General features: G+C 43.8%; 1 protein-coding gene across 1 annotated transcript in view; it reads right to left on the bottom strand.

Annotated features, from left to right (window-relative positions):
- Positions 1-21,955, bottom strand: part of ELAPOR1 (endosome-lysosome associated apoptosis and autophagy regulator 1) — a 349,091-nt gene that overhangs the window by 181,899 nt on the left and 145,237 nt on the right. Inside the window, exon 3 of the mRNA XM_069756493.1 lies at positions 9,494-9,671. Within this exon, the coding sequence (XP_069612594.1) occupies positions 9,494-9,671 (178 nt within the window). The remainder of the gene's footprint in view (positions 1-9,493; positions 9,672-21,955) is intronic.

Here is a 21,955-nt window from a genome sequence, read left to right on the forward strand (position 1 = left end):
TTTAGACCAAAGCATATTTATGTGTGTGGATGTCACAGTCCAGACCTAAATCCCACTGAGAAACGGTGGCAAGACTTGAAAATTGAAAGGAAGAGATGTACATTTGCTATATAGTACCGTGCACCCAATGCAATGTGAACATAGCGTATATAAATTAAAAGGATCATAGAAATTTAAGTCACTGTGCCTTCCTGTGTAGACGGAATGAAACACATGAAAGCTACTTGAGGCTCTGTGTCAAACATCTGAGATGGGGGAAATCTTCTACTGTTGGTAAAATGAAAGGTCCATGAATACCCAAAGTAGGTATAAGAATATGGCTGCATATAATGCTGTAGAGTTAGGGATAGATCGGGTCGGTCAGAACATCGTAGCACGGTGTTTTCAGCGTTCCAGCCGGGATCGCTGGTACAAACACTTCAGGAAAAACAAACTGCCACTTGCAGAAAAAGTAACGTCACCTGCTACGAGATTACCCGTGGGCAAAAACAAGTTGAAAAGCAATCCTACATGTTTCAGCTGGAACGCTGAAAACATTGCTGACCTACTCAATCTATCCCAGCCTCTACAACATTAGATGCAGCAGTATTCATATTTTTACCTCGGATCTTCACATACCTCTCCCTTAACAGACAATAGAAGAACCCCACCTATCCTGGTGGTTTGACATGCCTACACGCGTTTCATCCAGTCTACAGAGTGTCAACCATGACTTCCATTTATATGATCCTTTTCTTTTATAGTACTATATAGCGCATTTATATAAATTGGCTTAATTTCTATTTTAGAATCCCCTTTCGCAAAGGCAGTTAGTGCGTTTATTCATGCAGCTTTTGGTACTTATATAGGGCAGTGAAAGCGTTTGTGCATAGAAAACATAAGAATTGAAAATTGCTGTCCACGGATGCTCTCCATCCAATCTCACCGAGTTACAGCTAGATTAAGCATTTAGAAGATGAAGTTTTTGTCCATTCTTCTTTGCAAAGCTGGTTAAGAGATACCCAGTAGTGTACCGCCAATGGCGGCAGATTCTATGTGGCCCGTGAGTTGGAGGGTTTATGTGCCAGCATTCAACTATATTAGCATCCCAGCCCCGCTGTGCCAAGCAGTGAAGACAATGCTTCAGAATGTTTGCTTCACAGACAATACCAGGCAAAAAACAAGAAGAATATTGTATTTATTTTTGTAAAATCAGTGAGTACATTGCAGTGGCCATAACACTGTATGGAGGACTATGGGGAGTGCATTATACTATATAGAGGACTATGGGGAGTGCATTATGGAATCAATGGTGCTATATAAATAAATACTATATGGAGGGCTCGGGTGCATTATACTATATGGAGGACTATATGGAGGGCTATGTGGGGGCCATTATACTATTTGTAGGGCTATGTGGGGACCATTATAACAATTGGAAGGATATGTGGGAGCCATTGTACTGTATGCAGGATTTTGTGGGGGGTCATTATACTGTATGCAGGGCTATGTGTGTGGGGGGGGGGGGCAAAAAACAGACCAAAAAACGGGAAAAAGCATAGCCTTTTAAGGTTTTAACCTTTTTTCAATAAATAAATCAAATTTCCCCTGAATCTTTGTACCAGAATTTTTTCCATGTTTTTCCGTCTACTTTCCTGTGATCACCAGTGGAAACGGCACCCTCAGGAGGAACTCCAAGTCAATTTTCAGCTATACATTTCCAGCGTGGTAAGCTCCTTCGTCCCCCTCCCTCTACCTGCACCTCATATGCTATATACAAGAATTTATTCAGTAGGAAGGTTTGTGTTCGGACCATCATACTGTGTGGGGCTATTATACTGCATGTAGGCCCATTATACTGCATGGAGGGCTATGCAAGGGTCACAGTTCAGGGATCATACAGTGTTGGGGGGTCACAATACTTTACCGGGGGAGTAGAAGGGGGTCCAGTAGAATCATCATACTGTGCATTGGAGGGTACTGTGGAGGGATTCACTGTGGGGATATCATACAGTGTTTGTGTAGCTCTTTTGCTGGCATCATATTTTATGGGTGCAATGAAAGGGGAATCTAGGCTTCAATAGGAAGAAAGTGGAAAATTACTTTGTAAGGGTTTCAAAGTTGTGAAATGTGCTCTTCTGTGAGCCGCCAAATATTATTTATTTCTATCTATGCCCCTGGACAAACCCCAAAAGCCTTTCAGCATTAATTGCATTGAAAGGTAGTCCCACAAAGTATTAAATCAGGGAGACTTAATAGAAATGCACATAACAATGTTAAGATTTCGATTTTCAAAATATTTAGAAAACCATGTATCACAACCTTTACTCTTCATAAACACTTACTATTTTGTGATCGTATATTGCATAAAATGCAAATAAAATATAATTAAGTGGGTGTAATGTGAAAATTTTCACAGGGTATGAATATTTATTCAAGTCACTGTGCATATGATGGCCAGAAGACTCCTTCTTAAACAATGGTTGGAGGTTTCCACCCTTATATAGATTTCATAGCACAACTGAAGCATTTCCTAACAGAGGCTAGGCAAGATGCTGAAAAGAAAAAGGAGGTCAAAGAAGGCAAATTTTTATGAGATGGAAGCATTTTACTTTGAAATTTTGCATGGGGAGAAAATTTGTCAAATAGTGACTTGTTTTCCATGACATGGTGTTATTTATTTTAAAGTTTAAAGGGGACATTGCAAATAGCTGCCAATATGCAGGATTTTGATCCTTTTTTCATATTCTAGGTACCTGGACCAAATCCTTTGAAGTAGTGGTCATGCGCTTACACCCCTATACAACATATACAGCTCTGGCAAAAATTAAGAGACCACTGCAAAATGTTCAGTTTGTCTGATTTTTCTCTTTATAGGTATATTTTTGAGCAAAATGTTAATTATTTTATTCTATAAACTACTGACAACATGTCTCTGAAGTTCCAAGCAATACATTTTGTATTTATTTTCTGCAAATGAGAAATGGTCAAAATAACAAATAAGTAGGAATTAGTCCTACCGGTAATGGTGTTTCCAGGAGTCCATCATGACAGCACCACCAGGAGGTTGTCTTTCATATCCTTGATAGGGACAGGAACACAGAAGAGGTTAAATAGCCCCTCCCTACTTCCACCCTTCAGTGATTTTCCCAAGTACCACACCAGGATGGATGCAACGCTATTTTATTGAACTTCCTCTCTACACATATTCATATCACATAGACAGGAAATCGAAGGGAGGGTATATAAGGGGTGCTGTCTTGATGGACTCCTGGAAACACCATTACCGGTAGGACTACTTTCCAGGATGTCCCTCCTGACAGCACCACCAGGAGAAATACCAAAGAATTCCTATTAGGGCATGATTACTGCTTGGAGGACTTTCCTCCCAAAGGCTGTCTGTTGGTTTGACAGAACGTCCAACTTATAATATCGGATATCGCCGATACCGATACCCAATACCAATACAAGTCAATGGGACAAATATCGGAAGTGATCCTGGAATGGTTCCCAGGGTCTGAAGGAGAGGAAACTCTCCTTCTTCAGGCCCTGGGATCCATATTCATGTATAAAATAAAGAATAAAAATAAAAAATATGGATATACTCACCCCTCCGGCGGACCCTGGACCTTAGCGGTGTAACCGGCAGCCTCCGTTCCTAAGAATGCAGGGTGAAGGACCTTCGATGACGTCGTGGCTTGTGATCGGTCGCGTGACCGCTCATGCGACCAATCACAAGCCGCGACGTCATCGCAGGTCCTTCACTCGCTCATTCTTAGGAACGGAGGCTGCCGGTTGCAGCGGTTACAACCAGGGCGCGTCCGAGGGTGAGTATATCCATATTTTTCATTTTTATTCTTTATTTTACACATGAATATTCATCCCGATCCAGATATCGCAAAAATATCGGAACTCTGTATCGGAATTCCGATACCGCAAATATCGGCCGATACCCGATACTTGCGGTATCGGAATGCTCAACACTACTTATAATCCCTGCAAAAGGTATTTGACTTAGACCAAGTTGTGACCCTGCATATCTCGTCCATGGAAGCCTCTGTGCTTTCTGCCCACGAAGCCGAGATTGCTCTCAACAAATGAGCCTTGAGGCTTTCTGGTAGGGTCTTTCCTGTCGAGACATATGCTGTGCTAATAACTGATTTTATACATTTAGCTAGAGTAGCTTTGGACGCTTTCTTCCCTCTATTTCTTCCAGCCATCTAGATGAAGAGATTAGAGTCCACTCTCCAGCTCTCTGATCTTTAAGTAATGAAGAATTGTTCTCTTTACGTCCAATGAGTGAAGAGAGAGCTTCTTCTCATTGCTATAGTTTTGGCAGAAAGCTGGCAACGCAATTTCCTGATTTCTGTGGAAGTCTGAAGCAACTTTGAGAAAGGAAGGCGGGATCCAGGCTTAACACAATACAGTCGTCTTGAATCTTCAAATATGGGTCCCTTATGGAGAGGGCCTGAATCTCGCCAATACATCTCGCCAATGTTATTGCTATTAGAAAGAGAGCCTTGAAAGTCACCGACCTTAGGTGTGCCTGGTCTAGGGGCTCATATGGTTCTCTGCATAGTCCGTTCAGAACCAGGATAAGATCCCAGGGGGGGTACTGAGCTACGTATTGTGGGCCTGAAACGTTGAGTAGCTTTAACAAATCTCGCTACCCAGGGATGTTTAGCTAGAGGAAAGTTAAAAAAAAAAAAAAAGGACTCAGGGCTGAAATTTGCAATTTCAATGTACTAGGCCTCAAACCTTTATCAAAGCCAGGCTGAAGAAAGTCCAGGATCTGGGGGATATCTGGGCCCTGAGAGATGGATACTGGAATTGTACTTTGTGAGCAGAAGGTCTTCCAGACCACCTGATATATTGCTAAAATCACCGGCTTCCTTGCTGTTTTGGATGGTAGCAATAACTAGTTCAGACAAGCCTTTTGACCTCTGGATCTCCTCAGGATCCAAGCTGACAGTTGTAAAATTTCTAGCATTTGACGAATTAAGAGGTCCTGTCTTGCTGGTAGATGGACTGGATCTTCCAAGGCCATCCACTTCAATAGGGAGAACCAGATCCTTTTGGGCCAATATTGGACTATTAGGATTACCAATGGCTGGGTCTCCTGGATCTTTCTCAGGACTCTGTATTAGAGCAAGTGGTGGGAAGGCGTAAGCGAGTCTCATTCTAGCTCTGTGCCAAGGCGTCTATCGTTGTCGGGCTATCTCCTGGATTTAAAGAGAAAAACTTTTTTGTTTTGGTATTTTTCCTTGAGGCAAAGAGATCAATTTACAGTGTGCCCCAGTTCTGGGGCAGCTGAAAAAAGACCTCCTGGTTTAGGGACCACTCTGCGGGTTACACCTTCTCCCTGCTTAGGAAGTCTGCCACCTGATTTTTCAAGCCTTTCAGGTGTACTGTCATGATTGACTTTACTGTGAGCTCTGCCCAGGAAAATATTGCGTTTGACAGATCCTGCAAGTGACGGTGCCTTGGACCTCCCTGATGTAGCAGGAAGGCTACTGTTGTCAAATTGTCTGAGAAGATTCTGACCTGTCGATCTTTTAACTCTTCCAGTTATCTCTTCAGTGCTTCCCAGACTGCTCTGAGCCCTCTGTGGTTTGAAGACCTGTTGCATACGTGGGCCACGTTCCTTGGAGGTAACTTCCTTCCATGTAAGCCCCGCAGCCTTTGAGGCTTGCATCCATAGTGATGTTCACACACAGAAACATTCTCCAGGGTCTTCCTTTTTCGAGGTTTGTTGTAGTGGTCCACCATGACAGTGATCTTTTAACCTCTTCAGATAACCGCATCCTGTTGTCCAGTGATCTTTCTCCCATCCCATGCTTAAAGGTCCTCCTGCTGTAAGTGTCTTGAATGGAACTGGCTCCATTGACCACTGGGAATAAATTTAGTCATCAGACCCAGGACTCTCATGACTTTCCTTATGGAGAAGTATTTCCATTTTTATATCGACTGAATCTCCTGTCTGATTGTCTGTTTGTACTGCGGGAGGTATGAGTGTTCCTGTCTTCAATCCAGGAGAACTCCAAGAAACAGCTTCTTTTCTGGTCTGAAATCTGATTTTTTTTTAGATTTATGAGCCTCCCCAGGACTGACAATTGTCGTCAAGTATTCTTCCATCTGTTGTGGAGAGTCTGCTATGAGCAGCAGATCGTCCAAGGGACAATCAGAATTTGTCTTTCTCTTAGGAAGGCCATAACCTCTGCCATGAGTTTGGTGAAGATCCGAGGGGCAGTAGAGAGACCGAAAGGCAGGCACCTGAATTGAAAATGTTGCATTCCACCTTGGTCTTTTATAGCAAACCTGAGGTATTGCTGATGAGAGGCGTGGATGGTACATGGTAGTAGGTACTTTTTAAATCTAGTGTGCTCATTACCGAGTCCTTCTGGATTAATGGTATAACAGATTTATGGGACCCCATTTTGAGTTGTTTGTAGGCCACCCACTGATTTAGTGGTTTGAGATTTATTATTGTCCGATATTTTCCTCCTGTTTTTTTTTTTGTTTTTTTTTTTATAGAAAACAGGCTTGAATAATGACCCCAGAACCTCTGGGAATGGGGAACCTGGACTATGGCTCTTAACTGTAGAAGGTCTTGTAGGTCTCTCAGGAGTCTTTGATAAACTGCTGTGGACAGGGTTTGAGGAAGGCAATATCTCCTGGGGGGGCAACTGGGTGAATTCTATTTTGTACCCCTGCTTAACTGTTTAGAATCCATGGATTCCGGGTGATCTCTCGCCAGTTTTCCAGGAAGTGCTGGAGTCTCCCCCCAACCCTTCTGGCATCATTGCCTGCTGGGTCTTGGCCTTTGATCCTGAAGAGAACTTCCACCCTTGCTACCTTTGGGGGCAACTCCACCTTCCAGTCTTCCCTTTTCCTTTATAGTCCTGCCTGGGGTGGGAGCAAGTCCTCCGAAAGAACGGCATGCTCTTCGGCTTTTCTTCAGGGAAGTTCTTCTTTTTATCTGACGCTTTTTCAAGTAATTCGTCCAGTATTGGTCTGAACACATGTAGGCCGGAGAAAGGTATTAAACAAAGCTTGTTCTTCGATTGGGTATCCCCTGTCCATGACCTAAGCCACAGAGCCCGCCTTGCTGCATTGTATAGTGCACTGTCTCTTGCACAGAAATGGACCGATTCTGCTGAGGTGCCTGCCATAAAATCAGTCGCCATTTTCAATAGTGGCAATGACTTCAAAATTTCCTCTCTAGGAGTTTTGTTCTTAATCTGATTTTCTAATTCCTCAACCCATAGACTCATTGATCTGGCCACCGAAGTAGCCACTATATTTTCCGGAATCCGAAATAGAATAGACAGAGACTTCTCCTTCCTCAGAGCTCGGATCCTCATCACATCTGGGTCTCTTAGGATGGGGGGCCTGTGCTGGTACTAGTGTTGACACTGTAGTCTGCACTTCCTCTCTGATCATGGATCTTATGCTGCCCAGTAAAGAGGTCTGTTCCTCTAAGTAACCCCAACATACACCCTTAACTAGTTTTTTAAGGTGTCCTTCTGGGAGTCTGGTCAAGCATAGGGGACATCTGCTAGCCTTCCGTTTAGTTGCTGCAGTTGAATGTTAAGGCGCTTCTTTATCATGAAATAAATATATAAAAAAGGTCCTGTAGCTCTAAATTTGGTGACCTGCTAGGATACCCCCACTATGTCCTACTCACATGGTCCGGGTCTAAGGACTGGACATCAGGACGGTTAGCACTCTCCATCTTTACCAAGTCAAGTATGCTGTCAGTCTTTAAGTAGTCTGCCTTACCTGGCTTCAAGACATCTGATATGTCCTCCTTCCGAGCAAGCTGCTGATGATCTTGATGTCAACGATCTCTGGGCCATACTGCACACGCTCCCTGTGGAACACACGCCAAACCCATGTGCTCCAGAGACCCATGTCTGAAGCTCCACCCCCCGGACATACCCAGCATGCTGCACAGAGTGACGGAAGTCTGACCAGCCCGATACTGCGCCGGATCTCCCACAGCTGAAGGGGCAAGATGCCGGCCGGGAACAGCGGACCCGCCCCAGGAAGTCATCACGGTCGTGCCCCCTGATGACGTGGCGCATCGGAAGTTCCAGGTTTGGACACCGGTCGCCGGAACAGCAGCTGTTTTCCCAGATCCCCTTGGGAGGGATGCAGCTGAAGACGGGAGCACCCAGCTCGACCTGCACTGTGCTCAGGCAATGTTCCCCATCTCCGAGTACTGGTTTTTCCAGCAGGACAATGCTTCATGCCACACAGCTAGGTCAATCAAGGTGTGGATGAAGGACCACCACATAAAATCCCTGTCAAGGCCAGCCCAATCTTCAGATGTAAACCCCATTGAAAACCTCTGGAATGTAATCGAAGATGGATAGTCACAAGCCATCAAACAAAGAAGAACTACTTAAATTTTTGTACCTGGAGTGGCATAAGGTCACCCAAAAGCAATGTGAAAGACTGGTGGAAAGCATGCCAAGACGTATGAAAGTTGTGATGAAAAATATTGGTTATTCCACAAAATATTGATTTCTGAACTCTTCCTGAGTTAAAACATTAGTATTGTTGTTTCTAAAGGATGATGAACTTTTTTTGCATTATTAAAGGTCTGCAAGCAATGCATTTTTGGTTATTTTGCCCATTTCTCATTTCAGAAAATAAATACAAAATCTATTGCTTGGAACTTCGGAGACATGTAGTCAGTAGTTTATAGAATAAAAGAACAATTTACATTTTACTCAAAAATATACAGCTATAAAGAGAAAAATCAGATAAACTGAAATTTTTGCAGTGGTCTCTTAATTTTTTGCCATAGCTGTATATGCTATCCTGTCTGTATACTCTTACTTTCTCCGCTGCCCAAAAGCTGCGGTATGATCAGACTATGTCCCTGTATGGTCAGGCACAGCCATTACGCAGCACAACAGGGGCACATTTATAAGATTATCTCAGAACAGGAACATTTTATTTAAACACATCCAATTGTGGAACTTATTGATATTGCAAGATCTATTGATAAAAATGAACTTGTTCGTGGGAAAATTCCTTTAAATTACACCACTGGTAGAATATACAAAGGATAAAGGAGCCAATACATCAAAAGTTTTATGCAACAAAAGTGGGGTAAAAACTTTGTATTGTGCAAAAATATTTTGCAATGTGGGGAGGAGCCAGCATCTGTTGAATTAATCAAATCTATTAGCATTTTCTACACCAGAAATGTCAGGGACTGGAGAAGCATTTCTGGTGCAGCGCACAGATGCACACAACACTTTGCAGAGGTGCCAAAATCATCATGTGGCAGGTGACTCAATGAATTTGGTGCCCTTTACTCTGTCAAGAGAACTGGCCCTAAAACCTAAAAAGAAAGATTTGCATTCTTAAATACTTTTTGAAGTTTGGCTAGCAATACATTGAATGGGGCCTTATTCTTTTTTTGCTATATATAAATATAAAAACACCAACATTCAGAAAAAAAAACTTAAAATTTAGATAAAGTGATCAAACCACTTACATGCTGCAGTTCCCATACTCCGTTCCATATGCGTTGTTTGAAAAGCTCTTGAATCCATGTGGAAGTTCTGTCCACTCCTCAAAATGAACGCCTGTTCCCAAGGAGTATGTTCCTTTTCCACATGGAGTACATTCTTGCACAGCCATGTCTAGGTATTGCCCAGCAGCACAGGAGAAGGCTGGGGGAATAAAACAACCACTAATAAAACACTAAACCATTTGTTGGCTGCTTTAAATTCATTATTCTAGACATAAGGTTTCACTAAAAAAAAAAAAAAAGCAACTGGCACTTGAGTCTACAGTGTTCTCCCACTGGAATGCTGCTCAATTGTACATAATAGAAGATTAAAATGTCTTACTATGTGAAAAATATTTAGAATTGAGAGTCCTCAGTGGTTGACCTCAGTCAACCACTGAGGACTCTCAATTCTAAATATTTTTCTATACACTGGCTAACACGGTACCAAGATATATTTCTTTCCTGTATTACTATGTGAAAACGTTAAATGACATTTACCATTTTCAGGACATTTTACAAAAACAGTGTTCAAGCCATTCCTGTGCCCCTATTCAAATGTATCCGTGGCTGCAATATGAACCCCAGGAAAAAAAAGTCTTAAGAGTATTTAAATGTGTAGTGTACATGTTACGGTCAACTGAGCCTAAAAGCTCATTCAGACATCCATGCAAATCAGTCCGAGATTGGACGACAATGCATAGACTGGCTGTGGGTCTCCCGACCCAAGCAGGACAGCCTCATAGAAACATACGGTATGTGCTCAGGTTAAGACAGACGTGGGCAGTCAGCGCATTAGCAGTCCATGCTTAAACGATATGCATGTACGTCTGGATGAGATCTTCAGCAAATAAAATAGGAGGCGTGACTTGATCTGTATGCAGATTTGTCCCCTTGTTCACATCGCAGAATGGGGCAATGACCATTTGTAAGAATAGCAGTCTCATACAGTACATTAAATGGATGAGATTATTGCATGCACACAAACGACTGGTTGGTATGGAAAAGAATTTCTCGTGTGCACATTGACCTTCATCGTTTAGTGTGCTGTCTGAAAAACAGAACTGTGATGCAAATGACGTCATATGTGTAAAGTGTCCGAGAGCGATAATCATGACTAAGCTGCTTTCCTGTCATGCTCTGGAAATTGTGTGGGTCTTAACTGGGTTTTGATGCCTTTAGCTGATAGTATTGGCAGACCAGAGTCACGACTTCCACAAATCAATGAAGGAGACTCCTGTGCAAAGATGGGAACTTTCCAGAACGTAATAAGGGTTATGTACTAGGAATAGTAAGTAGTAGGGTTGAGCGAAATGAATCGGACAAATTCAAAAATCGCCGACTTTCGGCAAAGTCGGGTTTCGTGAAACCCGATCCGATCCTAGTGTGGGATCGGCCATGAGGTTGGCGATCTTCACGCCAAAGTCGCGTTTTGTATGACGCTTTCAGCGCTATTTCTCATCCAATGAAGGAGGACGCAGAGTGTGGGCAGCATGATGACATAGGTCTCAGTCCCCACCATCTTAGAGAAGGGCATTACAGTGATTGGCTTGCTTTCTGCGGCGTCACAGGGGCTATAATGGGGCGTGCACGCCGACCGCCATCTTACTTCTGACGATCTTAGCATAGGGAGAGGTTGCTGCAGCTGTATCAGAAGAAGGGATATAGTTAGGGAGGAAAGATTAACCCCGAAACTGCTTGTGCTGTAGCGATTTCCACTGTCCAACACCACGTTTTCTTTGCAGGGACGGTGGAGTTTATATTTTTGTGCATCAGCTCTGTAGCTTATTAGGCTGACTTATTAGGCTCCCTGATAGCTGCATTGCTGTTTGTACGCCGCTGTGCAAACCAACTGCTTTTTTAAAAGCAAAAATCCTGTTGCTCCTTTCTGCACAGTTCTCTTATTTGTCCACACTTGTGTGCAGCAGTCCTTTTTATTGCTGCCATACTTGATATATCTTCCAGCCACGTTCTGCCACTTACATTGTGTAGTGTAATACACTGGGCCTGAGTTTTATTGCAGTCTCCCCCCCCCCCCAAAAAAAAAAAGGGAGATTTAAATTCTCCACAAGTTTATATACACCTTCTACCTTGTTTCACAGTACCATATAACGGTTGTTATTTTGGTTAGATTTTTTCCAAAAATGAGGAAGTCTGGTGGAAGAGGCCGTGGGCGGTCGTTGCCAGCTGGTACTGATGGTGGTGGTGGTGAAGCATCTGGTGGTAGTGGGAAAAGCAAAATAGCACCAAAGGCTCGAGGTTTTGAGCCAGCGTCATCGTCTGGCTACACAAGGCCTCGAAGGCTCCCTTATCTGGGAGTAGGAAAACAGCTTTTAAAGCCGGAGCAGCAGGAAAAAGTTTTGGCTTTCCTTGCTGACTCAGCCTCTAGCTCTTTCGCCTCCTCTTCAGAAGGTTCGAAATCTAAAAGCAGCGAGTCGTCAGTGGATGCTCCTGGTCAGGAACAAGTCGCTTCCTTGTGTCCTTCACCCAAACCAAAGGTGAAGGATGCGGCAGGCGACACTACAGTTTACTCCATGGAGCTCTTTACACATACCGTGCCTGGGTTAGAGAGGGAAATTGCTAAAAGCCCATTACAAGATGAATCGGACATGGAGTGCAGAGATGCACAGCCACAGCTAGATTATGCTGTTCCATTGACTCAGATCACTACATTGCCCTCGCAGTGTACTGAGCCAGAATCTGACCCTGATAATAATTTTATTTATATAGCACCAACATATTCCGCAGCGCTTTACAAATTATAGAGGGGACTTGTACAGACAATAGACATTATAGCATAACAGAAATCACAGTTCAAAATGGATACCAAGAGGAATGAGGGCCCTGCTCGCAAGCTTACAAACTATGAGGAAAAGGGGAGACACGAGAGGTGGATGGTAACAATTGCTTTAGTTATTCGGACCAGCCATAGTGTAAGGCTCAGGTGTTCATGTAAAGCTGCATGAACCAGTTAACTGCCTAAGTATGTAGCAGTACAGACACAGAGGGCTATTAACTGCATAAAGTGTATGAGAACATGTTGCGAGGAACCTGATTGTTTTTTTTTGTTGTTGAATGGGCCACATAGGAATAGTTAGGTTAATGCGTTGATGTGGTAGGCCAATCTGAACAAATGAGTTTTTAGGGCACGCTTAAAACTGTGAGGATTGGGGATTAATCGTATTAACCTAGGTAGTGCATTACAAAGAATCGGTGCAGCACGTGTTAAGTCTTGGAGACGGGAATGGGAGTTTCTGATTATTGAGGATGCTAACCTGAGGTCATTAGCGGAGCGGAGGGCATGGGTAGGGTGGTTGACAGACGATAGAGGAGATGTAGGGTGGTGCTGAGCCATGGAGTGCTTTGTGGATGAGGGTAGTAGTTTTGTACTGGATTCTTGAGTGCATGGGTAACCAGTGTAATGACTGGCACAAGGTAGAGGCATCGGTGTAACGGTTGGTGAGGAATATGATCCTGGCTGCAGAATTCAGGACAGATTGGAGCGGGGAGAGTTTTGTAAGAGGGAGGCCAATTAGTAGACAGTTACAATAGTCCAGACGAGAATGAATAAGTGAAACAGTAAGAGTTTTTGCAGAGTCGAAAGTAAGAAAAGGTCGAATTTTAGAAATGTTTTTGAGATGCAGATAAGAAGAGCGAGCCAGTGATCGGATGTGGGGGGTGAATGAAAGCTCGGAATCAAGTATGACCCCAAGGCAGCGGGCATGTTGCTTTGGAGTAATGATGGACCCGCACACGGAGATGGCAATGTCAGGCAAAGGTAGGTTAATAGAGGGAGAAAACACGAGGAGTTCAGTTTTTGACAGGTTCAGTTTCAGATAGAGGGAGGACATGATGTTAGAGACAGCGGTAAGACAATCACTGGTGTTTACTAAAAAGGTTGGCGTGATAACAGGAGAAGAAGTGTATAATTGGGTGTCATCAGCATAGAGATGGTACTGGAAACCAAATCTACTGATTGTATACTGCCCCTATTGGACAAAAAGAGAAAAGGAGGGGACCTAGGACTGATCCTTGAGGAACCCCAACAGTAAGGGGAAGGTGAGAGGAGGAGGAACCAGCAAAAGATACAGTGAAGGATCAGTCAGAGAGATAAGAGGAGAACCAGGAAAAGTGCATTGAAAAGTCAAACGGCGCTCCTTCCCTTCCGAGCGCTCCTTTGCACCCAAACAGTGGTTTACCCCCACATATTGGGTATCAGCGTACTTAGAAGAAATTGGACCCCAAAAGTTGTTGTACAATTTGTCCTCTTACCCTTGGGAGAATAATAAATTGGGGGCGAAAAAATTATTTTTGTGAAAAAATATGATTTTTTAATTTTACGGCTCTGCATTATAAACTTCTGTGAATCACTTAATGGGTCAAAGAGCTCACCACACATTTAGATAAGTTCCTTAGGGGGTCTACTTTCCAAAATGGTGTCACTTGTGGGGTGTTTCAATGTTTAGGCACATCAGGGGCTATCCCAACGCAACATGGCATCCCATCTCAATTCCAGTCAATTTTTCATTGAAAAGTCAAATGGCGCCTCTTCGCTTCCGAGCTCTGCCATGCGCCCAAACAGTGGTTTACCCCCACATATGGGGTATCGGCGTACTCAGGACAAATTGTACAACAACTTTTGGGGTCCATTTTCTCCTGTTACCCTTGGTAAAATAAAATAAATTGGAGCTGAAGTAAATTTTTTGTGAAAAAAGTTAAATGTTAATTTTTATTTAAACATTCCAAAAATTCCTGTGAAACACATGAAGGGTTGATAAACTTCTTGAATGTGGTTTCGAGCACCTTGAGGGGTGCAGTTTTTAGAATGGTGTCACACTTGGTTATTTTCTATCATATAGACCCCTCAAAATGACTTCAAATGATATGTGGTCCCTAAAAAAAAAAATGGTGTTGTAAAAAATTAGAAATTGCTGGTCAACTTTTAACCCTTATAACTCCCTTAAAAAAAATTGGTTCCGAAATTGTGCTGATGTAAAGTAGACATGTGGAAAATGTTACTTATTAAGTATTTTGTGTGTCATATCTTTGTGATTTAATTGCATAAAAATTCAAAGTTGGAAATTTGCAAAATTTTCTACATTTTCTCAAAATTTCAGTTTTTTTCACAAATGAACGCAGGCAATATGAAATATATTTTACCACTTTTATGAAGTACAGTATGTCAGGAAAAAACAATGACAGAATCACCGGGATCCATTGAAGCGTTCCAGAGTTATAACCTCATAAAGGGACAGTGGTCAGAATTGTAAAAATTGGGTCGGTCATTAACGTGCAAACCACCCTTGGGGGTAAAGGGGTTAAAGACTTATGTGATTTATCCTCTGCAAGAATAACTTACAGAACAAATTTTGCAGATATTGGACAATACCAATTTCAATTCCTCCTATTTATGTGTAATAGGAACAGCAATCACTCAATGGCACTCATGAAACATATAAATCAATTTTACTTGTTCTAATTACAATGGACTGAAATGTACAAGTCTTTCTATGAACCTGGCGATAAATTATCAAATATGTAGGTGCAATATTTCTCCCCATATCAATACCAGATAACAGTTTATAAAAGAATTAAAAAAAACACTATCGCGTGCTGCAGCTCGCACAATCTCTCCAGCATATGCAAGGTGGAGCTCCACCTTGTGAGTATGGCACATGTAAGGCGGGGAGCAGAAAGGCAGAAGTCACGCTGGCGAGTAGCAGCAGAGTGAGAAAGCCAACAGTGCGCACACACTGTCTGCACTTTCAGACCGGATGAGGAGACTGTGGTGGAAGAAGAGTAAGAGGAGGATGCAACATGGACATAAAAAAAAGGCTAAGGGCTGTCTTCTGTGCCCTGTAGCAGCCAACTTAGTCACCAAGGGCCAACTTCGGTGCTTTTGCACCCTGCACCCTCTTTTGCTGTGCAGCGTGACCACCAACTCGTCCTCAGAACTACCCATGTAACTCAAATGGCCTTGACTTCATGTGGAGTCTAGGACCTCATTATCCCTCATTCCATTATTACACCTCTTCAGTCTGTCCATAACTCTGCTGCCCTACTAATCCACTTCTGTACTCACTACTCCATCCCTCTGCAAATCCTTTCCTTGTCTCCCAATTAAACAATGTATCCACTTCAAGCTATCCACAACATATCCACTTCAAGTATCCACAACCAACACTGGTTTACAAAGCCATCAATAATCTGTCTCCCCCATATACTGAATCTTTGAACTATTTTCCCGATATCTACCACCACATAATCTCTGGTCCTCCCAAGGCCTCTTTCTCACCTCTACAACTCGTACATTCCTCATCCAATTGCCTGCAATACTTCTCCCGAGCATCGCTCATCCTGTAGAATTCTATGGCCCAACACTGTGCTTATCCCCTACATTCGGAACTTTCAAGTGGAAGTTGATAACCCATGTGTTCTGAACAGCTTATAGCCTGCAATAATAACTCTACCACCTCACCAACAACAGAGCTGCTGCAACCCCCAAACATACTGTCTGCTTCCCCATTATCCTGTAGCACGTAAGGCTGCAAGGGTAGGGTCCTCTTCCCTGTGTTCTGTGTGTCAATATTTGTTAGTCCGATCTAATTTAAATTTGTGTTTTGAATGCAACCCCTCCTCGTGTGCAGCACCATGGAATCAATGGTGCTCTAAAAAAAAATAAAAATCCCCATCATGATGTTCCACCCAGTCTACACCCCTGCCATCCTTGCCTGTGTACACACAGCAGAAAACCAGAAAGCTGCAGCAATTTGCACCTGTGTTTCATAATCTGCAACAGCAGATGTGCTGTGGCAGTCTGCTGACAGTTTCCACTACCCCTCCCACGTACTCATCCTCCAACAGAGCAAGTAGTTGGGCATGAGTGCACTCAATCTCTTAATTATGGGGAAGGGCCAGGTGGATGGTTCATGGAACTACAGCCAGCAGAGTCATCAAAAAGCAGAAGTGAACGCTGCCTGATATGGGGTTCAGACTGCTTGCCTGATTTGAAGAGGGTGAGGTGGAAGACAGATACAGGACGCATGTGAAAAATATGCATTCTCAGCAGGGGACTGGGTGGAAAACAAAGCAAAAGACTGATAGCGCTCTTAGCCAACCAATCTAAAATTACCTCTACTTATTCTTGCCTCACAATTCATACAACGGTACTCGTGCCTACAAAATGACACAGAATGTCCTGTCGATTGCTTGCACCAGAGGAAGGCAATTTCATTTGGGAGCTTAGCAGACACAGATTAACCATGCTCTCTCTACCTGCAGCAGCCACATCACCATTATTAGCAACATGACCACATCTCCTATTTGATGGTCTCCTCATAGAGTGCAACCAAAAAATTGCAGGGTATTACACATCCTAAAAAAAACCCACAGTGTTGCTTCTTACGCCCCGCACACATCTTCGACCTACACCGCCACCTCCTCCTCACCCTCCTGCTCCACTTGGACCTTCGCCTCCCCTATGGGAGGTGGAGCCGCATATTCATCACTGTAATGGGCGGCACCACGTGACCGCTCATACAGGAGAAGCTGCGGCGAGGAAGCAGCGAGGGAGCCTGGTAAGTAATTTTTTAACAGTGGGGGGGGGGCGCACAGGGGGTGGGAGGGGGTTGGCGACAGGGATCTTTTTTTTTTTAAACACCAAAAAAAAACAAAAAAAAAAAAGATTTTTCATATCTTCTCTCCAGCGAACGCTGCTGGAGAGAAGAAATGAATAGCAGCTTCAGCACCACGCTGGGGGACAGCGCTTACAGTACAGCTGTCTCCTGCACGGCACACGGACCGCACATGGACAGCATCCGTGTGCGGTACGTGTTTTACATGGACCCATTGACTTTAATGGGTCCGTGTAATACGTGCGCTCCCACGAACAGTGACATGTCTCCGTGTTTTTCAAACGGACAGACGGTCCATGAAAACACGCTGACATGTGCCACATTGACATGAGACACATTGATTTTAACGTGTCTACGTGAGTCTGTCTCCGGTACGTGAGGAAACGGTCACCTCACGTACCGGAGCCACTGACGTGTGAAACCGGCCTAAAAACTAGCTTCATACATGTTAAACCCAAGATCCATCTATTGACAGCATTGGACGTGGAAAAAAAAAAAAAAAAAAAAAAAAAAAGAGGTACTGTTTCAATGTTTTGCATCAGTGTCAGTGTTTTCACAGATGGACATTTAAAAAAAAAATTAAATGTGTTTTTCCACAAACTTCCTTTTGATCAAAAGATCTTGGAATGCGTGGCTTCGGTGCCGATGGAGAAGCACCTGTGAAGAGGGAGCTCCAGGGGATTTGTCCCAATTAAGCTACATATAACGCGTTAAGGAGACCCCTTTCGCCACATAGACCCCTTTTAATATCTCCTAACTCATCGGAGATCCTCTCCACCCAAGTTCTGGGCTAATTTCTCCTCATTTGGGACTCCTAAGCTGTGCCAACCCGACTAGGCCTCAGACCGGCTGCTGCCCAGTGGATCCATCCGCGCTGTGCATGGAGGATTTCTGCCTCCTGTATCTGAGAATATAACCCAGAACAGGTTCATCTCCACCTCCCAAGGTTCTCCTGACCGACCACCCAGCAAAGGAAAACGCAGAGTTAAGTTTCAAGTATCTGCGACCCGGCTCTAGCTGAAGACAGAAGGTAAAAAAGTCCCTTCCCGTGATCCTACTGTACCGCCGGAGACCCGCTCTCGCCGGCCGCTACCCACAGGCGGCGAGAGCGAAACTGCAGCGGCACCATCAATCATCAGCCAGCCAGGGAGCAGAAGATCCCTGACTGACTGCCTCGGAGGAAGACTCGGCGATCCCCCCCAGACGGCCGGCACCGGAGTGTCGGTGGCAGAGCAAGACGCGCACCGCGCGACTCCTCCCCCTCCAGGAGCAGTGCACCGGGACCCCTTCACCAGCACCTGACAGGCGCTGACAATAAGCGCGGAGTCGCAGCGGCGCTGCCGCTCACCGAGATCTCACCGCAGCTGCAGACGGAGGATCCCCCTCCAGCCGGCAGGCTCGGCTAAGCAGACCCGGACCACGGAAGAAGACACAGCAAGTACCGGAGCTCCGGTCTTAGACGGAGACCCGAAGCTCCGCCCCTCATAGCTCCACCGCGACGCTGCCAGCAACGCTGTGCCGGACATCGCCGCTCGTCAGACCGGGTTAGTGTGCACGGGGCTGCAGCGACGCTGTGACTCTCCTGACCCTCGGCTTCCCCCAGGTCATCACCCCACTTGATTTCGCCTCACTATACCAGAGGCAAGATTGTTAACGGTGCTAGTGACCTGCCAGACAGTCCCTGAGACTCACTGCAGATCAGTCTAGGTGGGTCACGGGTTCGATCCCTCTCCATACCTCCTCACCTACCCTCAGGCTCCTAAAACAAGTGGGCTACAATAAAAAAGCCCCCCCCCCCTCCTTCTACTTTTTTTTTTTCAACTGGAGACATTTGTGCTAATAATTAGAGGATAAATAAAACCTTCATCTTCTCCTCCACCCGGCCACATAATATTTTCTAAGGCCTCACTATAATTATCTATAGGAAGTAGATCCAGTCATATTAACTAGGAATCAATAAGCAGGGGCCATCTTGTTGCTCAATCCCTAGAGCAGACATCAGAGAACAATAGCTGTTAATCCTAATCTTGGTACTAAATCTCTAAATTTAACCCATTAAGAGATTCCTCTACTAATCTTTCTATCGACTTGTAGAAATTAGGAACTTTATTCCCCACAATAACAGACGACAAGGGGAAAAAAAAACAAACAAAAAAAAAACTACAAGATAGTGTTTTTCGCACTCAAGCTAAATTCATCAGAATAAACTCTGCCAGAGTACTATCGCCTACTCTCTACTTTCTGCCACCATGAGTAGTAATAAAACTAGAGGAAAAATCGCTCCAACCTCGTCACCAAGATCTCAACATGGCCAAAATCAGGAGAAATTAGTAGGGCGTAGAGTCCAGGAAAAAATAACCAGACATAATTCCCTCTCCTCTCCCAGGCCCAGATCTAGGTCTCCCAGGAGAGACCTACCTAACCTTCTAGAATATGAATCCTTTAGCAAATCTCCAACCAGTAAATCTTCCCCAATAAAAATGGACTCATCGTCTAGCCTAAAAAGATCGAACCCAGGCACAATAAGTGAGAAATACACATCTACGGAAAATTACTCTGGAGTAGAAGACGAGATTGACTCTAGTGACACCTCTCCAAATCCAACCCCCATGAAGAGCAAAATTAAATACGATAACCCAGGCCCTTTCGTAAGCTCTAATCCGCCAGATTACGAAGATTTACTTAATAAACTAGCATCAAAAATGGACGAAAGATTAAATATCGCCGTCAAAACACTAAAGACGGAAATGGATATTAACTTCCAAAAATATTGTGACAAATTAGACGATAAAATAGACAACATAGACAGACAACTATCCAAACATGAGGAAAGGATCAACAGGCTCGAACACAGGTCATCAATTTCATTTGACGAACTTGACCGAGTTAACATTGAGTTGAAGAACTTACGCTCCAAGATGGCCGACTTGGAGGACAGAAGTAGAAGAAATAACTTAAAAATCAGAGGTATCCCTGAAGATGTGCCTCAAGATCAGTTATCTCAACATATAAAAGACATATTTAAATCAGCCTTACCCGATCTATCAGACCTAGACCTAACAATTGACAGGGCCCACCGACTGCCAAAACCTCCTAAGGTCCCCGCTGATCTACCTAGAGATACTATTCTCAAAGTTCATTTCTTCAAGACTAAAGAAGCCATTCTCTCTTACCTGAGGGACAAAAAATCCTTCCCAGACCCTTACAAAAATCTGAAGGTTTTTCCCGATTTTTCCAAAGACACCCTGGAGGGTCGCAGAGAGTTCAGGCCTGTCACATCAGCCCTCCGCGACAGAGGCATTAAATATAGATGGGGCTTCCCGCTCAAACTTCTAGTCTCCTTCCGGGAAAAAATCATCCCGATCTATTCGGTCGAGGAAGGAATGGACTTCGTCAGATCATTGGGCCGTTGATCGTTTATGTTCCATATATGTGCTTAAGCTTTATTGTAAGGGGTCTCCTTTTCCCTTCCTCACCATATTTTGTAATAAACCCCTTATTCCCGTCCACGTGTACTAACCCCCTTTCTTTTTCTTCTAGGTAGCTCTACCGACCTACCAGTTTTGTTCTAATTTTTCTTCTCCCTAGGTACCCACCAAGTTTTGGCTGATTTATAGATATACTAGGGAAGAGTTTTATCTAGGTCCTTGTATACCTGTTGTGATTTATGCTTGTTTCCTCCTAGGTTACATCAGCCCTTTTTGTTCTACTTTGTAAATATGTCATTCAAGATACTCTCCTATAATGTTAGAGGGCTGAATAGCCCACAAAAAAGACATGCTTTGTGGAGAGAGTTGATCAGCCTTCAGACAGACATTGCATGCTTACAGGAGACAAAATTCCTGGCGGGGAATCACCCCTACTTTAATCATCGTAGCTTTCCTCATATTTTTGAGGCCTGTAATTCCAGCAAAAAGGCGGGGGTGATTACCCTGATCAGGAATAGTGTACCTTTCGAGTTCACTGAGGAATATGCTGATCCAAAAGGCAGATACCACATCCTGATATGCAATATTAACGGCCAAGAATGTACAATAATTAACACATACGCCCCAAACAAAAACCAGATTAGTTTTCTGTCCAAGCTTCTGAAGAAAATCAACAAGGTTAAGAAGGGTAACCTTATCTTCCTAGGTGACTTTAATGCCACCCCTGACAAAACGCTTGACTCTTCCTCTGGCCTGAGACCAGCCTCAGAGGACCTGAATTGGTGGCTGGATAAAAGTGAGCTCTACGACACCTTTAGATGTCTTAATTCCACATCAAGAGAATACACTCACTTTTCTTCGGTCCACCATTCAGCATCCAGGATTGATCTGATATTATCAGACATTTTCTCTCTCGAAAAATTCAAAAAGGTGGACATAGGGGACAGGACACTCTCGGATCATTCCCCTGTCACTGGAGAAGTTAGCCTTGGCCCCTCCCTAAAAAACTCTAAAGCATGGAAATGCACCTCGTTTATCATCCATGATTCCATCCATGCGACAACGATTCGTAATAATATCTCACACTACTTCAATGAAAACCCTCCAGAAATCACCAACCCCGCAACTAATTGGTGCGCCCACAAAGCTGTTATTAGAGGCACCCTAATAAGCATATCCTCTAAAATAAAAAGGGAAAAAAGGGCAAAAATCAAAAAACTCCAAAAAGACATTCGTGACTTGGAAAAATCCTTAATTAGCCTCCCTTCCCCCTCATCTAAACTCCAAACAGACTTAAACTCCCTTAGACAAGACCTAAGATCCCTCCTCTTCTCACCTTACGAAGCAGCCCTCAATTCCTCCAAATTTAAGGTATATTCCTCCCT

This window comes from Ranitomeya imitator, chromosome 3 (genome assembly GCF_032444005.1).
Source record: "Ranitomeya imitator isolate aRanImi1 chromosome 3, aRanImi1.pri, whole genome shotgun sequence".
Classification (NCBI taxonomy): Eukaryota; Metazoa; Chordata; class Amphibia; order Anura; family Dendrobatidae; genus Ranitomeya; species Ranitomeya imitator.